At 53.3% G+C, this 20,080-nt stretch overlaps 1 protein-coding gene across 5 annotated transcripts in view; it reads right to left on the bottom strand.

The window, feature by feature from the left end:
* ABCA5 (ATP binding cassette subfamily A member 5) overlaps positions 1-19,509 on the bottom strand; it is a 49,959-nt gene extending 30,450 nt beyond the window's left edge. Inside the window, exons 1-4 of one of the 5 annotated variants that reach the window (XM_074607878.1) lie at positions 19,491-19,509; positions 3,069-3,184; positions 2,287-2,400; positions 1,384-1,588 (exon numbers count right to left, since the gene is read on the bottom strand). In XM_074607878.1, the coding sequence (XP_074463979.1) occupies positions 1,384-1,588; positions 2,287-2,391 (310 nt within the window). In that variant the 5' untranslated portion in view covers positions 2,392-2,400; positions 3,069-3,184; positions 19,491-19,509. Of the gene's footprint in view, positions 1-1,383; positions 1,589-2,286; positions 2,401-3,068; positions 3,185-5,685; positions 5,786-5,917; positions 6,020-18,603; positions 18,677-19,490 lie in introns of those variants that run through there. The other 4 variants (XM_074607879.1, XM_074607877.1, XM_074607876.1 and 1 more) reach the window with 4 other exon arrangements.
* Positions 19,510-20,080: the final 571 nt, after the last annotated feature.

Below are 20,080 nucleotides of genomic sequence, written 5' to 3'. Positions count from 1 at the left end.
ATACATTATATAGAAGAATATATATTTATATATAGAAATACATATATACATCATTATAAGATATACATTTATTTATAAATATATGTTATGAAATATATATTTTATACACACATATATTTGTGTATAAATATATAGATTATATATAAAAAATATATATGTGTGTATAAATAGATCCATCATTATACAAATATATATTTATATATAAAAATATATTTATATATAAATGTTATTATTAAAAAGATATTTATATATTTTTTATATATTTAAATTATATGTAAAGAGATATTTATATAAATATACTTATACATTATAGATACACCCACACACATATATACAGGATTATATTTTTGTCCCAATGAAGGCAATACTCTCCTGAGCAGAACCCTGCAGGAATGTCGCTCACTAGCAGGGTGGGAAATTCAAATTTACCCCCAAGTCTTCCCCTTTTTCCCCATTTTTTGCTGCTCCAGCAGGTTCTGTGCCCCAACCCTCTGCCGGTTGTCTGAGAGCCCACCCTCCAGCACCAGCGCTTTTCGAGAAGGGCCGGTTAACTGGCTAAATCTGTGAAAACGTGGTTATTTTGCCACGGACTTCAGCAGCGGACGGGAGGGAGATGGGCTGCGAAGCAGAAAACGGAGCCGTTTGCTCAAAGCAGCCGAGAGCACCCGTAAGGGACACGCGGATCCCGTGCAAATGCTGCGTCTCCGCGGTACCACACGGAAGAGAATCAAAGATCCCAAACTAAAAATGCATCAGAGTGGTTTTGGAGAGAGAAGTTCCCGTTGGACGTGTCAGCTGTGCAGGCAAAGCACTTTAAAAGAAAAAAAAAAAAAAAAAAAAGAAAAATCACTTTCGCGAAAGAAGAGGTGACACAGCGTTAATGGGAATCAGCATTAAAAAAAATAATTAAAAAAAAAAATGTTGTTTTGCTAGGAACAACAGGAAAGAAAATGCGACCTAATGTATCTGCAGGACAGCAGCGTCTCCTGAATTCGCCCCAGGATGGCGCAGGACAAATATTAATTAACCCTAGAGCCATTCGGGGGTTTTTCTACTTTGCATTTGGGTCCCCTGAAAACTTTTCCTGCAGCCCCATCCCACGTGTTGGCTGCAACGGGAGCACGGGAACCACGTGGAGATGGCAGTGCCAGAACATTTGCCAACAGAGCAAAAAAAAAAAAAAAAAACCCAAACAAAAAACAATGCCTTGGCAGTCTGTTCTCTATCTGCGATGGAAAAAAATGGGGGGTTTTGTGGTTTGTTTTTTTTTTTTTTTTTTTTTTCCCCTTTCTCCTCAGCGGCAGCAACAGCGATCTCCCTCTTCAAACACAAGCCACAGCGCGAGATGTACTCGGGAAAACAAAACACTCAGGTTCTGAATACCGTCTTCGAAGTTATCAAAAGCCACTTTCTTCATGATTTCTCGTGCCATGGGGGTTGGCGGCGTGTAGCCGATGACAAAATTCACCAGGATGGAGGCGTCCAGGGTGCCCAGGTTGGTGTTGGCGACGGCGTCGTATTTCCTGTGCGGATGCATCATGCTCATCAGAATCAGCCAAAACAAGAAAAAGAGCGGGAAAAGGACCTCCTGCACAAAGAAAGACGAAAACGTCACCCGGCAGCCCCAGAAACAAAGATTTCCCAAAGCTGACCTTAGTTACGCGAAGCTCAAAGGGGGGACTGTGAGTTTAATTAACGACTGTGAAGTTCCCTTCACGTTTTCAAGGCAACAGTAGCTTTAATGCCAAATCCTCCTCTGGCACTGAAGCAGGATTTTAGTCACGTGCGTCGGTAACCTAAGAAGCCGTTTTAAGGTACAAAGAGGTAATTTACATGCTTTAAATATCGGCAAACGTATGCTATTTGGAAAGCAGCAAACCATGAACCATCAAAACCCAGTCCAGCCATCCCTTCTTCACCTCAAAATTCATCTTCAAGTATCACACCCATCACCTGTGTGCAGGGCTAAACCGTCAGAAACGATAAAAATCTTCTGGAGAGGTTTAATGCCGCTACACCGCTCAGTTATGGGTGCAAGTGGTTTTAAAAGTGCACTACGACTACAATATTAATTCAAGGATATTTTCTGGATCAAGGACACATTAAGATACAGTTTTCAAGCAAAGCATGACAAGATACCTTCTGAAAAAGCCTATTTCCACCCAAAATTCAGAACAGACCTTGACGCTTCAGAACCATTATAATAAAAGCCGGCATTGGCTCCGAGTCAGGACCCGCCGGAGCACCGAGTGACCGCAGGCAGCGGGAAACGAGGACCCCACGCACCTGAACGCTGCTTTTTTTAGTCCTGCACTTAATGAGACAGTTCTTGAATAAGAGAGCCCGGGTCTGTCTCCACACTCCCGCTTCTCTTGCCGTCGCTGGTGCCATTTTTCCAGACTAGTTTGTTTACGGAAAAAAAAAAACAAACAAAACAAAACCAAAACAACACCACAAAACAAACAACAAAAACAAACCCGTGTGAAATTACAAAATAATTTAAAGAGCAGAAGCCAGGCACTTACAGCATTCAGTATCTCATGTTTTCACATTTTCATATAGATTTTTTCATACTCAATTTTGCCGACTTTTACTGCCCTCCGGTACATACGCCAGATGCCGGTTACATGAAGAACCTGGCAGCGCTCATTTCCAAGGAGAGCGGGGGCCGGTGGCCGGGCGATCCCCGGGATGTCACCTGAGCAACCCCCCACCCAAAGGCAGGACCAGCCCCACGCGAGCTCACACGACTCGGGCTAACCTGGGCTTATTCTCATACAAATGACGTATAAATCGCAAACCAAAGCATTTATGCCCCAGCAGAATCCCCGAGCCCACTGCAGGAGCCCAGGGCAGCCAGCCGGAGCCACGCATCCCAAACCAAGAGCCATCTCACCCCCGGCAAACTGCTCAATTTACCTTAAGTAACCCCTTTCCACTCTGGAGCGGGTCCAATACTACTAATTTTCCCAATTTACCTTTTCACCACAGTGGTGCTGAGCATTTTTTTTGGAAAAAAATTTAAAAAGCTCTTCCGGGAGGCAGCATCCCGTTCCCCCAGGACGTACCTGCTGAGGGACGGCAGGCTGGCGAACCACCAGGGTTTTATTCCCACTTTTGCCACCGCCTTGCTGCCTGAGGTCCGGAGTCACAGCTCGATCTCCATCTCTCTCCCTCTCCTCACCTGTGAAGTTGAAATATCATCGTTATAATCGGGAGCTGCTCGGCAGAGACGGCACCAGACCCAGCACGGGTCTACGTGCCACCACCCCTTCCAGCTCCGGCCACCTCCAGCGATGCCCACGTGCCACAGATGAACAACTGAGTCACTTCTCAGCATTCCAGCCAAAACAGAGGGCAGATTTTGAGAACGTATGCATACTCCAGGTTTTACAGCTCCCAACACTTATTCAAGACACGGACCGATGTCTTTGGTGGCTGCGTATTCGGAGCAGCTCTGCGGCAGGACCCGGTTTCTCCGTTATCTCTTAGACAGCACGTGGCACCAGCTTCCTTCCCCAGCCACATTTTAATATGGAAATCTATTTTTGGAGTACAGACATCACTTAACTAAAGAAACCCACGAGGTTGCTCAGATGTCAGCACCGCCGAGCTCGAAGAACTTCAAACATACAAAGTGCTCGTAGAGAGCCAGCTCCATCAGAGCCCGCGTTTCTCGGGGCGTAGGAGGGACAGGAGGAGGGAAAAAGCACCCATGAGCAGCCGAACCTCCTGCTCATACCCTCTTTCGCTGGGTGTCGGGGTCCCCCCGGGGCAGGGACCCCCCCACAGGCAGCACGTGGGGGGACACAGCCGCACATCACCGCAGGGGACGCCTTGGGAGAAGATGCCGCCCACAGCCTGGAGGGCTTCCCATAAAAGCCCGTTGAAGCTACTCCAAAAATAAACAAATTTTTTTTTTTTTTTGCCCTTGATTAAAAATCAAAAGCAAACCCACAAAATGCTTAATAACTAATTCTCATGGCAGGGGGAAAAAAACGCATATAACTCCTCTCGATATCTTCAAGCAAGAACCGCTTCAAAAACGACAGCGGAGTGTTTTAAAAAGAACCAAGAGCAGCAGCAGCGATTGCTTACAGGCCGGGGGGAAACCCCAGGCTTCTCCCCCGCGCTCACAGCGCGTGAAGCGCTCGGACTCCGCCGTTTGCTGTCAGGAGCACATTTCAAGAGCCCTTTACAAGAGGAGACGCTCCACCGAGGTCCCTGCGGAATTCCGCATGACCGCACTCAAACAGCAACCCCTTCCCTCCGTCACATTGCTCTAATGGAAACCCAGAAGATTGGCAAAGCTGATTTAATCAGACTCAATCACTAATGCCAGTTACTTTTTCTTTAATTATTTTCTACCCGGTTATCAAAAAGCCCCAACACTAATACTTCCACGTCTTTGCTGGAACACTTCCATGCTTCAATTTGCATCACCAAGGTTGGAGGAAGGGTCATTTTGGGAATGTTAATTCATTTCTTGATATCACACCTGCCATCACTACACAAGCTGATGAAGCTACACAACACGCAATTAAGAACACTGAAGAAGCATCACTTGAATGGTGAAAACAAAGAAAACCAGATCTGGGCAAAAAAGCCCAACCCAAACCTTCCTATAAACTCTAGATAAGGAAAATGAACTCGTAGGCTGAACAGAAAAAGAAGCTGCCAAGACATTTATTTGAATATACTGGACAAAATGAGAATACTCTTAATCTGTGAAAGCCCCCCACAATTCGGCCCCTTCTTTATGATCTTGCACCGACAGGAGAAGCAGCTGAAACCCTTGTGGGCATCTCCATCAAAGCAATCTCAAGGAAGTTGCTGGGTTTGTATTTAATTCCACGCTGGAGATGCCAGTGCTGCTTACAGGGGGGAAATAAAAATCAGGTGATACTGAGGGAGGCCCCAGACCACAACCCGACACTGGTCTTGAAGGGTCACTTCATGTGACTTAGCGCAGCACGTCACGTCTCCCTTGGGTTTTAAGCTAAAAAAAAAAGCCCTAAAGAAAAGCGGGGGGGGCGAGCCTCAGCCAAACCAGCTGCGGCTTGAGGGAGAAAAACCCCAACACCTGCAGAGAGATAAGAAAATGCGATTATTGATCCTGCTGCAAGACGCCGATAGCCTAAACGACACTTACGAAAAACTCTGATGTGCTTTTTACTGGTCTTAAACTACTTAAGCCAAATGCTTTATTTATGCATTTTTGAAAACGGGCTGATTTCTCCTCCTTATCTGACCCCGGGGGACGCTGCCAGCACCGACTGCAGACCGCTTCCCTCCTCGCCCGTCCTTATTTCACCGCAGGATAAGGAAGGATCGCCCAGCCGGGCCGGGCCGGGCTTTCCCGCACAGCCCCCGCATCCCGCGCCATCGCCCGCATCCCGCTTCCCCCCCGCTTCCCCCCCGCATCCCGCATTCCCGCTCTCCCCCCACCGCCCGGCATCCCGAAACCCTCCGCATCCCCGCACTCCTCCGGCATCCCTGCTCCCCCCGCATCGGCATCCCCCCGCATCCCTCCCCATCGCTCCCCGGGGACCCTTAAATGCAGGCGCGGGGGGGCGCGGAGAGGACGGGGGGGGGGCAATGGACACCCCTGACACCCCTTCGGTTTTCCATTCCTCCCTTTTCTCCCCCCTCCCCCGCCAAACCCCTCAAATATCGGCTTCTCACCATTTTTCCGCCCGGCCGCGAAACCCCAATAAATCCGCACAGAAATAACTCCAGAGTCATGACGCGCACCGCCAGGTACAGCAAAACTCCTCCTCTTCCTCTCCCTTTTTTCTTCCCCTTCCCGTTTTACACACCTCGGGCGGGGGGGGGCGGACACACAAGGCACATTCCCCCCGCTACAGCAGCCCAGCCCGGCCCCGCCTCCCCCGGGCCCCCCCGGCCCCGCACTCACCGGCCCCGCACTCACCGGCCCCGCTGGGCTCGGCGCGGACGCGGCGCCGGGGGACGCTGGACGGGGGACGCGGGGCCGGGCTGCGCTGCCGCTGCCCCCCCCCAGGGCAGGGCGGAGCGGGGCTGCCCCCCCCCCCCCCCGCGCTCATCACCGCCGTGACTGGGCGGGGCCGCAGCGCCGGGGACCACCCACTCACGGGGACCCCCCGCTCCCGAGGACCCCCCCCATTCCTAAAGACCCCCTATTCCCGAGGGCCTCCCATGCCCGAGAACCCCCCCATTCCCAGGGCCCCCCCACTCCCGTGGATTCCCTCCACTCCCGGGGACCCCCCATTCCCGAGGGCCTCCCATTCCCAAGAACCCCCCCATTCCCAGGGACACCCCACTCCCGTGGAGCCCCTCTGCTCCCGAGGAACCCCCATTCTCAGGGACCCATCATTCTCAGGGACCCCTCAACCCAAGGACAACCCCCCACTCCTAGGACCCCCCAGTCCCGGGGACCCACCATTCCCAGGGACTCAGCATCCCAAGCCGCCCCCCCCCGCAACCTCCCGAGGACACCCCCCATTCCCAGGGACCCCCCATTTCTAGAGACCCCACACTCCTGGGGACACCCCCCAACTCCCATGGGACACTCCCCAACTCCCATGGACCCCCCATTCCCAGGGACCCCCCAGTCCCGAGACCCTCCCCACTGCCGGGGACCCCCCCACTCCCTAGGATCCTCCCCACTCCTGGGTACCCCTTGTTCCCGGTGCCCCCTCCGACTCCCCAGGACACCCCCCCTTCCCACCCCCCTCCCATCACGGCCTCTCTGGGGAGCAGAGGAAAAGGGTTGGAAGCGGGAGCCGCCTGGATACACACAGAGCCGCTGGTTCCCGCCTGCACCCAGAAGGTCGCCACTGTTTTATTGCATTACCCAAAATATAATTAAAGTGTTGAAAATGCTGCCTTGAATACAAACGCTGGTTTCCCGTCATTTACGTGTCTTGGGTCCCTTCCTCGGTGGTTCGACGCTGCCTGATGTTTCCCACCAAGTTATTCCCCCTCTGGCGAGTGTTCCCGTCCCCTCCGGACGGGCCCTTCGCCTTAGTCTGGTGCCCAGCCTTTTCCTGACAAGTGGGATGTGATCGAAATCACCGAGATCTTAATTGCCCCCAGCGCAATCTGACGTGCTCGTGTTTCTCGACGTCCCCCCGCTCCCGCCAGCTGCTGGGAAAGAGCTGGGCTGAGGATGAAACCCAGGGGTGCCGCCGAGCATCCCGAGTCCTGCTGCGGAGACACGGGAAGGAACCGCACGGCTCCTGGAAGCCCTGGGCTAACCGTGGGGAGCGGGGTGGGCTGGGGGGAGCAGTGTGTGACGTTCCCCACCCCAGTCAGGTTCGTGCAGGAGCTGATGCGCGGCCCTGTAACCGCTGTACGGACTCAACGCTTTCACCTGGAAAACTGAGGTCAGGAGACTGCGTCAGCAGCCGGAAAAAGGGGCTCGGAGCACAACATTACGTGGAAAGCGGGGGTTGCACGCGCAGTTCTCACGGCCACGCAGAAGCCTCTGCGTTCACCCCTTCACCTGCGGCGACGATGGGAAATACCCCGGGGCCGAGCCCCGGCCCCAGCGCCAGGGCTCTCGTTAGGCGCAGCGCACCCGTCGCTGCAGAACCCCCCCTGGGCCAGCACAGCGAGGCTGCGGGGGCAGGTTTTGGGGAGGGGGTTGTTTCCACCAGGTGCCCCCCGAGAGCGGTGCAGCCAGCAGCGGTGGGCCCAGGCTCCTTCAGATGCCTCACATCCAGCAAACGATCGAATCCCACCCAAGCTTTACGCTAGCATTTCCTTCAGAGGAAAAAAAAAAAGAAAAAAAAGGCTTGCTTTAACTGGAAACTTTATTTTTTTCATTAGTTTCCACCTTAACAAAGATAAAAGTACTCTAATTAAATAATGCCCCTTAGTTTTGCCTAATGAACACTGAGTAAACACAATGGCATAACTTGAGCTTCAATAAAAAAAACCCAAAACTTCTTATCTTCATCCATCTAGCATTAAATAGAATAGAAGCCCGTCTGGGGCTGAATTCTTCTGGTCACTTTGATGTTTGTTGTGGTCTCTGTTTATACTTTCAAAAGTTTTAACCACTCCTGTTCATGTGCTACCTGCCAAGTTTTGAACTCCTTGGAGTTCAGGGTTCTATTTTAAACAACCTCCAGGGTATTTCACCCTCCGTAAGCGGGTTCTCGCCTCGAGCCTGGTCCTTCCAGGGCAGCTCAGAGGTCGGGGGCTGCAGCGAGAACCCCCCTTGGGGCAGCTCACGGCGAGGAAAAGCGAATGGTTTGCGCAAAGGATGGACGCGGTGTCTCACCTGGGTGCTCCAGACCCCTGAGGTATGTCATACGGGGAGATGCCATCACCCAGGACAGGGCGTGCGGTCAGGTGGGTGAGACACCCGCCGAACTGGGGGCTGCTGCGGCCACGGAGGCACCGGCCACACGCGGCAGCATCAGCCCCAGAGTCAAACCCACCCCCAGAACGGGGAGAGAGCCTCCGGAGGGTAATCATCACCCGAAGGACTGCAATGCTTTCCATCTTCAAAGCACACTAAAACCATTACCTAATTAATTTTTACAGCAGCCCTGTACACTCGAGTGCCCTAAACACACTCTCCATGCAGAGATAGAGAAAGCCAAGGGTGATTTCATTTGTTCGAGGCCAGAAGGAGCCTGCATCTGAGGTGGGGATGGGCACTGCCTACCGCCAGCAGCGGGCACCCGAAACCTCTCCAACTTCCGCTTCTGAGCAAAAATCTTGAAAGAGAAAGAAAGCAACTTCATCTGTTTAACTGGAATAAAGGTCTAAGCGACGGCACCCAGGCAGTGGCACAGCACCTCTCTGGGCAACCTGGGCCAGTGTCTCACCACCCTCAGTGGAAAGAGCTTCCTCCTAATGTCTGATCTAAACCTGCCCTGCTCCAGTTTAAACCGTTGTCCCTCGTCCTACGGCTCCATGCCCTTGCAAACAGCCCCTCCCCAGCTTTCCTGGAGCCCCTTCAGGGACTGGAAGGGGCTGGAAGGTCTCCCCGGAGCCTTCTCTTCTCCAGGCTGAACCCCCCCAGCTCTCTCAGCCTGTCCCCACAGCAGAGGGGCTCCAGCCCTCCCAGCATCTCCGTGGCTTCCTCTGGCCCCGCTCCAACAGCTCCGTGTCCCTCTTGTGCTGAGGGCTCCAGGGCTGGATGCGGTACTGCAGGGGGGGGGGTCTCCCCAGAGCGGAGCAGAGGGGGAGAATGCCCTCTCCGGATCTGCTGGCCACACTTCTTTGGATGCAGCCCAGGATGCCATTGGCCTTCTGGGCTGCGAGCGCACACTGTTGGCTCATGCCCGGTTTTTCATCCACCAGCGCCCCCAGGCCCTTTTCCGCAGGGCTGCTCTGAGAAAAGGCACAAGCCCGTTTACTGGGCTTTTGTTCTCCCTGCCCGCGCTCCGCTGAAGCGCTGGGAGCTCGGGAAACGCTGCCTCCAAAGAGAAGCGGGACACAATGAGGAACTGGGATTTTCCTCTGTAATTTGGCTCTGCCCGGCACGGTCTCTGATAACAATCCCTCGGGGAAAGACAGGAGTGGTCCTTGAATGCAGACCCTTGGCAGGGAGAACACAGGCTGCGGGCAGGGGGCGGAAAACCTGGCGCTGGCGCTCGGCTTGGAGACAATCGTGACCTCCGAGGAGCTGAGCCACCCATTTGGATGCAGGAGGAGTAGGGTGAGAACACCTCTGCCCGAGAACATCTATGATTTACACTATAAATGCCATTTCTTTTTTTTTTTTATTTCCGCTTTCTGGAAAGCAAAGGTGCTCTTAGATGTGGAAGGATGAGTGTGCCGAGGACTCTCGGCGTAAGGAGCCCGGAGGTTGTGGCCGCACGACGTCCCCTGCGGCAGCGACGTGCGCGGGGCTGGGAGAGCGTCTGAGCCGAGGAGGCACTGCCAGCGCCCGGGCCAGCCGTGTGCCGGAGGAAAATGCATCTAAACGCTCACACGAAACGGGACAGGAGGGGGACTCCGGTCAGTTAATAACGCAGATGGGAAATCCAAAGGAAAACGTAAAATGACTTGGTTTTATCCGCGTTTGAATCTGAGCAGTTTATGCGGCAGTCTTCCAGTTCTCAAAGGACTCTGCAAAGCTTTGATGAAAAGCGCAGCAGTGAAAGAGCAGCTGCTTGTCTCACCTGAAGCTTCTGCATCGCTGGACAAAGTCATTCCGGCGTTCCCGGGCTCTTTGCAAACCCTCTGCTGCCCCTGAGGAGCAACCGGAGCAGGTGCGCTCTGTGCCGCAGCGTGAACGCCACAGGGGAGAGAAGGGCCCTGAAATTCAAGACTGAAATTCAAGGACAATGTGGCAGCTCTGGCCATTTATTTGTTATCTCGATGCTGAACTTGCTCTGCCCTGTCAGCCCAGCATGAGGAAGGATGGGCACAACCTCCCGTATTGGGTTGCAAGAAATAGAGCCTGCCCTGCCGGGGGCATCTCCCCCTCGCTCCCTTCCACACCGAGGCGCGGCGGGGTTTGCAGGATGAGCAGGGATGCTATCCAACGATTTGGAAATGGTCCTTTGCAATTTTAATGCCCACGTTTCTTTTTTTTTTTTTTCTTTTTACATGAAAGGCTGAGTCACTGCCTACTTGAAGAAAGGAAATTCAGTTAATCCCATTTCCTTTCTGAAACACGATGGGTTAGTGCGTTACCACTGCCGTGCATGGAACTGCTGTTTCCATAATATCCTGTTCACTGCATTCCTTAGGTGAGCGCCTGCGCACAACTTTCCTTTTCAAAGAAATCCTTCTGCAAGGACATCCTTCCAAAAGAAAGTGGAAGACACGGCCATCCGCAGTCTGGCAGGGAAGAAGCGCCATTCTGCATGTGCCACTGTGGCTGCAGAGCTCCAGTGGGATGCGGAGAGTCCCTCAGCCCAAAGCTGCATCCAAAGAAGTGTGGCCAGCAGATCCGGAGAGGGCATTCTCCCCCTCTGCTCTGCTCGGGGGAGACCCCCCCTGCAGTACCGCATCCAGCTCTGGAGCCCTCAGCACAAGAAGGACACGGACCTGCTGGAGCGGGGCCAGAGGAGGCCACGGAGATGATCCAAGGGCTGGAGCCACTCTGCTGTGGGGACAGGCTGAGAGAGCTGGGGGGGTTCAGCCTGGAGAAGAGAAGGCTCTGGGGAGACCTTCCAGCCCCTTCCAGTCCCTGAAGGGGCTCCAGGAAAGCTGGGGAGGGGCTGTTTGCAAGGACATGGAGCCATAGGACGAGGGCCAATGGTTTAAACTGGAGCAGGGCAGGTTTAGATCAGACATTAGGAGGAAGCTCTTTCCACTGAGGGTGGCGAGACACTGGCCCAGGTTGCCCAGAGAGGGGGTGGAGGCCCCATCCCTGGAGACATTCAAGGCTGGATGAGGCTCTGAGCAACCTGATCGAGTTGCAGATGTCCCTGCTGACTGCAGGGGGTCGGACTAGATGGGCTTCAGAGGTCCCTTCCAGCCCAAGCCATTCTATGATTCTGTCCATCCCGGTGAGTCCCGTCCGGCTGCGCGGCAGGACCGGCACCGTCCCTCGTGAGCAGCATCGGGGGCGCCTGGCACCGCACGGACCAAGCGGAAACCATCCCTGCTCCCCAGCTCACCTCACCTCCGCTGGCTTCACACAGACCAAAAATAACTAAAGCTTTTTTTTTTTTAAAAAAAAAACAGGTTGCCTGGAATTTTTTTAGGTTTAATTAATCAGACAAGTTGCCACCAACAGTTAAAGTCGTTCTCAGAAATCAGGTAGCTCTGTCTGTAAGCAATTACTCCGCCCTCTGGAGCTTGTAATAAGACAGAACAGGCTTTAAAGAGGAGATATACTCCACATTTATCGGAAATTATATGTTTGCATCAATAAACCTGTATATAGATGACGCATTTGCATCATCTAACACTAGAGCCCAGATTCTCTGCCAGGGCAGCCCTTTGAAAGTAATTCAGAGCACCTGATTCAGAGGCCCGTCTCCTTCTGGGAGCTGGAAGGAGACTAAAATAAACCGTGCGAAACCCAACAACTTCCCTCAGCATTAACTGCTCAAAGTCTGCAGCTGCACCCGGCGGCGAAGGCTGCTCTGCCACCGCCAAAGCCTTTGCCACCCAAAACTCCCCCGACGGGCAGAGGCAGGGCACGATAACCAAGCACGGACACACACCAAGCGCATTTTATACCGGCGTGGAAAGAAAAGGGGTTAAACCCGCTGTCGGGAACGGCAGCATTTCGCCCCTTCATAAATGGTTATGCAGAACGCAAGTTCTTTAGGAGCCGGATTTGCCTATGGCGAGACACAAATTTTACCCCGTGCCTTTATCCACGACATTCAAACTGCCTCAAAATAAAATTTCATGAAAAGAAATTTCAATCTTGGCCCAAGACTTGGCACGGAGAGTTTCAGCCCAGAATAGACTTCTACGGGAAGTTAGAAACCTCCGCAAAACCCAACTTTCCTAACTGAAGCATCAAGAGACACTTAACAGCTGCAGTGCCAAGGGTACGAGGATAATATATACATTGCACGCGATACGTATAGAATACTGTAATTACAGCCACGTCAGTACAAACACGTATTCATTCTGGCCATGAATGACACCTAGTCCTCATGGAAAAAAAAAAAACCCCAAACCGCTTATTTTAAATCAGCAGAGTTCAGAGGGGGCAAACGTGCCATCGCTGGTGGGGACATGGCAGACAACAGGTATTGTCCGTCGACACCACCCCGGCAGCATCCCCCGGTCCAGCAGCCACCAAACACTTGCCCACCACCAGCCGCGTTCCCTTCCCAGTGAATTTTGCTGTACGGATTATGAAATATAATTTCCCATTCTAAAAAAGCGCCGTGCCGGCCGCCTTTGTATTACAGCGCACTCTAGATACACGTGTCATCTAAAGAAAATTACGCTTCCTGCTGCCGGCCCAATAAAAATATCCCTTCAGAGGCCGCTGCCCGTCCTTATTTAGCACTGCTTTTCTCAGAATCTCACTTTTGGAGCGGCTCAACCTCATTCAACCATGTTTGAGAACATTTCTGCAGTGGATTCCTCCTCCTCCTCCTCCTCCTTCTCCCTGGCTGCTGTAAGGCATCAGCTTCTGGGCTTCTCCTCCCCTTGCTCCCCCCGGAGCAGGAGTTTCCAGGCGGTGTCCCACCACATCCCAGGCGGGTCAGGACGCCGTGTAGAATTGCATCCATACCCACAAAATCATTGTGTGCCCACATCCGAGGCAGGGCTTCTGCCGACGGAGCCGCCGCGCAGGGGGGAAGCCCCCCAAAGCAACACGGGGCTCATGGCCTCGCCTCCAGTGCCCGAGTCCCCCCCCGCCCCCAGACACCGATGTTTACCCTGAGCCATCCAAATTTGTATCATGTCAAACAGGAGGGCAAAAGACTACCGCAGGCTCTTCAGATGCATTCACAAAGAAAACCAGTAATTAACTCCGGATCACATTGCCCTGGGAGCTACATAAATATAATAAAAAGGTTTAATAAAGCACCTCGACAAAAACACTGACGTGGTGCTGGTTGTACACCCCCAGCGACAGAGACCATCCCCACCCCGCAGAGCTCGGAGGCAGCTCCAGTCTGGCAGCAAAGGGAAGCCCTCGGACCCCCCCAGGATGCTCAGCCCCCTGTGGGACAGGGACACCGCTGCGGCCCCGCTCCTGCGGAACATCCCGGTGCAGGAACACCTGCAGGCACAGCTCTGCATCCAGGGGGGGTCCAGAGCAATGAGACATTTACGGTTGAACCCTTAACAATGTCCTTGAATGAGCCTGCGACGCATTTTGCTGATAAAAAAAAATCAGTGGAATGAAGAAGTCAGGGAAAACCAGCGAGAAACAAAGTCCAAAGTACAGAGAAGTGCCACAAGGTGAAAAAAAACCCACCCTAAATGCCTACGTAAGCCAGGCAGCGAGGGACGCGGGGCAGGTGACTCGCGGGGACTGCCACCCGCCGGACCAAAGGTTGTGCCTACACCTCCAGCCAGCCAACAGCAACCCGGCGGCTGCCACCGAGCCGTGCCACCGGGCTGGTGGCTCCTGGCACATCGGGGTCCTGTCCCCAGTCCCGCCTGGGCAGCGGGGAGAATCCCCCCCAAGCGGAGCCTGGCTGGCGGGTGTCTATTTAACGCAGCTTAAAGGCGCCCTGATTTAGAGGAACCTTGAAGGGGTCATTCGATGACCTTAACGGTCTTTTCCAACCCAAATGGTTCCACGAGTTCAAACGCTCCCTCAGCTCCCGGTGCGGTGCTTTACTCAGCCTTAGGAAAGGGCTCGGGAATTGGTGGATGGGCAGAATTTCAAGGAGTCTGAATTTACTTTGTTGCTCCCACCTTTGGGATGAAGCCAACCCACGCCGCCGGGCATGCAAATGACGCCTGGCGAGTGACCCGCAAATCTGACCCCCACGGAGACCGAAGGTGATGGATATGACCCCAAAAGATGTTTAACCCCCCAGCTCCCCGCCCAGCGGAGCGGAGCAGTGGCAGGGCTGTGAGCACGGAGCCCGTGGCACAGCGTCGGGCTGGGGACGGACACGGGAGGGAAGGGCCCGGAGCCCTGCAAACCCTGCACTGCACAAAAGCGCTGGGACTGAAGATGGAACTGAGCGCTCACAAGATGCCTGAAGGATGCATTTTGGTCCATTACTTCACCGAAGCAAGCAGAGAACCTATTATATACATGCATATACACACACAGAGTGCAGACAGGAGGAAATTCAAACAGGGAAAAAGGAAAAAAAAATATTTGTAGTATCAAAACCAGCCACCACAACACTCAGCTCTGCCTCCCCCACGCCAACCCCAACGCGTGACCGAGGAGCGGGACCTCTGACGGGGGCTTTCGGCAGGCAGGGCATGTCTCCAGCATGGACATCTCCGCACAGCAACACGGCAAAAAAAGTGACCGTGGAAAAATGTATCTGGTAAAATTTCAGGCTTTTTTACAAAAGACAAAAGCCCCAAGAGTGCGCCTGCCATCCTCTGCTGGCTGCAAGTCTCAGGAGGAGGGACAGGCAATGTAAGATACACTGTATAAAAACACCTTTTCCCCAAGAAAATGATTTCCAGAGGTACGAGGCTGCTTTAGTTCATCTGTGCATTAACCTCATATTAAAAAAAAATTATAAATAATCCTATCCGGCTCTTGCCTGCCATGGCTCTCACCCTCCACCTCTCTCTCTTTAGGTTAGCAGACACACGCATCGCCCTCGCCCCTCCTGGAAGAGCACGCTCAACCCGTTATTATTATCTGGCCGGGTTTACGGCTCTAAGACCTTATTATTACTTAGGTTACGAAGTTGAAAGCAGTTTTTATTTATTGGCCTCTGCCACTTTTATGAGCTGCGTGTACTTCTTGGGTCGTTTTCTCCTCTCCGCATTCCCCAGCTATCTGGCAAAAGCCACAAAGAGAGACTTTACCAAGGGCACCGGGGCAGCGCAGTTTGTTTAACTTCTGCCGACAGCAACGTCCTCCTGGGCTTTTCATCCATCCACCTACTCAAGATCCGAGGTGGAAAAACGTGCTGCGAGCTAATGGCTGCAAGAGAAAACGCTCGAGGAGAAGGAGACGGAGGAAATTCAGACAAAAGGTAAGCCCTGGCTGAGCTCGCAGGAACTGCGCTTGGCTTTAAATGCTGGCAGCCTGCAATTCCCTCTAAAGCGGGGAACAAAGGAATGCAGGATATCGCTCAGCACCATTCAGGCCGGCGAGGAGCAGATGGTCTCTGCTCCCAGAAGTGGCTCGTGCTCAGGACGGCTCATTGTTTCTCACCTCCTCTCTCGTCAAGCCGCGTTCTCCTCCCCAGCATCTGCACCCAGCCTTTGCCTTGGCTTTTCTTCAAGCTCCTTCCCCAGACGTCCCCTCGGGAGCATCCCTTTTTCCAGCTGGTCCCTCTTGTCTTGGAGAACTTCCTACAGTTTCTTCTTCATCTTCTGCAGCAGACAGCCCTGCCTCGGCCGCCAGCCCCGCAGCAGGCAGAGCCTTTAGCGGGCTTATTCCTACTGTTTTTCATTTCCAGCTTGGTAGTGGGAGGCCACCGTACCTCGGGAGCGTTAGGGAAATGACTGGAATTCGCCTGTCCACATGCAGCCTCCTCTGCTCTATGGGGGCTGCCCTCAGCTAAAAAAGGATGGGAAATTTCATGTCCGAGGGATACGATCACCCTTGAAAATATCATCATCTTGCCTGTTGTCTCTAAAAGCCATCGTTACGCTCTCTCACAGGACAGACCAAGCCAAACCCTCGCGACACTTGCCCTACAACATCCTTCCTTCTCCACAGCTCCCATTCCTGTGGAGGGAGGCGATGGCTGGAAGCAGCATAATCCAACAAAAACACGAACTGGAAGCAGAGGAAACCGAAATAGCCACTGGGTGCTTCTGCAGAGGTCCTGCTGGAGCCCGTCCCATCTCCTGCCCCGTGGAAGTCGGCTCCCCCAGCTCCTCTCGAGCCCTTTGTTGGCGAAGCGTATTGTTTTTGGAAGATCCCGCTTCCCAGGCACCGTGACTTCTGTCCGTCCCTGCGCAGGGTTGTCATCCAAAATACACAACAGCTTCAGAGCAATTGCTACGGCACCTTCCCACCGCGTGACACGCTGGGAAAACTGTGATTCGAGCCCAAAAACCTGGTCTCAGTGTTCAGGGGTGTACAAGGAGGGACCAGAGGTGCTTTGGACACCAGTTTTGCTTGTTTCACACCATCTGTGCTCAGAACTGTTGCAAACCACACAGGACCAGCATCTGCATTTTCTAAAGAATTCTTAGTGAAGGGATAAGAACCGGGGGAAAACCCAGCCCTCGCCACCGAGGCGTAAGAAATTGAACTGTATAAAGAAACGCTGCCAGCGCCCACGCAACAGCGAGGCGGGAGGGGGCTCTGCGAAGCTGCGCCCCTCCAGCTCGCGGGTGTTTGTGGCCAGGGCGCCGGGATTCATTTTTGGCCTCTAGATGATCCACCGGCGATCGTTCGCACAAACACTGAAACCGAAGCCTCCGATTGTATTTTTGCTGGACAAACCCAGCACAAGGCAGGGCTCGCCTTCCAAGCGGCCCCGATCAAAGCGAACGCTGGAAACGAAGTCGCGTCTAGAAGAAATACATATTTCGGCGCAAACCTCTTGTTTACAAACGCGGGGAGGAGATTTTTTTTCAGGAGCGCCCTGAAACCACGGGGGTTTGTCCAATTTCTCTGCAGCAATTTCGTTTCTTAGCAATGAAGGAGCATAAGCTGGAAGGAGGAAAAAACAAACCGTAACACGTATAAAATTCAAACGACTGTACGGAGTCAGTACTAGAGAAAAAGTTATGGCCAGACCCAGATGTAGGAATCAGACCTCTGGGTTCAGCCCCACGGGTTCCCCCCCAGCAGGAACCCCCTTCCCTCCCAGCTGCTCTCTCCCCAGGCACTTTGCAATTGCCGCTGTATTTCACGGCCACCCATAATTTGGGAATTCAGTCCTTAAAAAGCCATTGCGCAGGGATGCACACGACACGGCACCGCTTTTTGACACAAAATGATTAAAGTGCTGTTCCCAGAGAATTTAATTCTATGCATTGGGAGACCCAGGCCCGCACAAGACCCCCCGCCGGTCCCTGCGGGCACCGCAGCCTTTAGGTACGGAACCATTCAAGACCCGATTTTTCTGTTCTGCTTCAGCATCTGCTCTCCTGGACTAATCGCCGCACGGCAAATCGCAAGTGTTTTACTGTAAACAAAACCAGCAACTCTCACCATGTTAAAAAAAAATGACTTAATAAGTCCTCAGAAGATAAAACGTCCTTTTTCTGCTGCTGACAGCAGGAGGAGAGGGTCTGGACAGCAGAGATGGGACTGGAGCCTCTCACCGGAGTGGAGCGGGGCGATTCCTACCTTGGGCAAAGGAGAGCTGGTCACCTTCCCTGCAGAATTTAGACTTTAAAAGTAAAAAGATCTGCCCAGGGAAAACTAAATACTGAGCTTGAAGGCCAGGCAGTGTGCTGGAGCAATGGTGAACAATAAAGATAATAAAGTCTTGGTACCACTTGGCTCAATGCCGATGGTAACCGCGATGCACCGTCCGTGGAAGCCCACTCGTACTGATGCCGTGTCACTCACCGACGGCTCAGGGCATCCCACGGGCACCGGGGAAGGCTGCATCCCTCATTCCCCCGCCACCAGAGCATCCCTGGGGACACAGCGCTGGCTCTCGCTCCCCCCAGCCCGGTCCCACGGCAGCCTGCCGAGACTCACCCGCGCGGCCGAACCTCACACCCCCTCCATCCCCGCACAGGCGAGCCGCCGCGCAGCGCACGGCACCGGACAAGCCTCGGCAGATCCCTGACTCGGCCTCGGCTCCTTCGAGCCAGGTGAAAATTCCCCTCGGCATCAGCAGGGCGCTGAACCAGGGTGCCCCAATTCTGAGGAAAGCAGCGGGATCCCAGATCCCCGCACACCTTTAGGGAGGGTGGGGAATAGGGAAAGCACCAAAAAATGATTAAAATTTACTTTTGTTGGGCAGGTGTTCCAGCCCATGCATGCGATGGGGACATCCTGGAGCACCTGGGATGCGGCCAGCGCTCTGGGAAACTGCAGAAAACAAGGACTCCATCCTCTGTAGGAAAAAAACTGCCTTAAAACGACCAAGCTCCTGTTCTCACCTGATGGATGTTCTTCCAACTGTCGTCCAAAAAACTTCATGAAAAACCAAAGCGGCATCCCGCATTTTGCACCTGCGCGCAAGTTCGACCCAGAAAAGTCTTCACGGAGACAAGGCCGGCTCGCTCCGGCAATCCTCGAAGGCTGCCCGTGCTGCCGCTAATTTAGCTTATAGCTACTGAATTGTACCGCTGCCATTTGTAATGCGTTAGTTAAGGGCTTGTCAGCATTTCCATCGTAAACCTTTCATTTTGGGGATTTATTGCTGTAAGGCTTTGCTCTAGCTGCAAGTTTGGCAGGGAGGACCACGCAGAGCAGCGCGTTTCCCTCACCCCAAACAATCGCTCCCAACAGCAGAAAGTTTTCCAAAGAGATCCCTAATCGAGGGTTACAGCTTCCTTCAGACTTTAGCCCTAAAAATGGCAAAATCAGGGCGAGCCGAGCTACACGGGGCCGGCTGGGAAACGCAGCGGTGCGAGGGCACAGCGTAAAAATCAGCCACAATAGAGGTTTTTCAGCCCAAAGAAAAAGGACGTGAGGAGCGGAGGCGCTCCCTGCAACCCCAGCTGCGCTCTCCACTGGATTTTATACCTTTGGATAAAATTGGGTATTTTGCTGGGGTGTAAACAGACATCCTTGGCACTAATTTAACTGTAAATGTTTTAAAATCACGTCTTTCTCAGGGCTTAGTTATTTACTTTTTTTTAGTCTTCCAGTGTTCCTATAGTGAAACACGTATTTAATGTAGAGCGCTGCTTTAGGAAGGCCTACCTTTCCTTGTCCTTAGGGGCTTTTCCCGACATGGGGGTTCCTACGGACAGAAGAGGGTCCCCATGGACAGAAGGGGGTCCCCACCTAGCACAGCCCAGCGCACAGCCGGGTTACTGACCCGGACAGTGTCCCCATCTCAGGGGGACGTCACCGCATCGGCTCCACCGGCTCTTCCCATGGGAAACCTGCGTCAACCCACAGGGGCTGATCTGACCCCCTCTGAAAACACTCCGCTTCTGACTCAGGATAAATTCGCTTCATCTGCTTTGCCTGCAAGGGGAAAAGAAAAAAAAAAAACAAGATTAAGAAATTATTAACGTTACGTAAGGTGGCCGAGAGCCGTGGTTAAGCCGGGCACCACCGCGCTGTGCAGAATGGATAACGCCCCCGGCATCCTACGGGCACAAAAGCAAGAGGTTCCTCTCTGATGGATCCTTAGAATCTAAACCCAATGGAAACCAGACGGAGCGCGTCTTTTGTTCTCTTTCCGCTGTTATTTCGCCTCCCCGATCTCTCTCGTTTTCACCGTGGTGCACCAGAACACAGTGACAGGTCTCCCCACACCAGGCGCGGGGTGACGGGTGGCAGAGGCTCTTCTGGGCAGCACCAGCTGCACCCCGGCGCATGGAGGGGACGATGGGGTGACCACACGCAGACCCCCATGGGCAACGCTCCCACGCTCCCTTGGATGTGTCCATCCCGCCATCC

This window comes from Larus michahellis, chromosome 14 (assembly GCF_964199755.1).
Source record: "Larus michahellis chromosome 14, bLarMic1.1, whole genome shotgun sequence".
NCBI classification, from domain to species: Eukaryota; Metazoa; Chordata; class Aves; order Charadriiformes; family Laridae; genus Larus; species Larus michahellis.
Note: the sequence above shows the minus strand (reverse complement) of the source record. Positions and strands in the feature narration are given on the sequence as shown.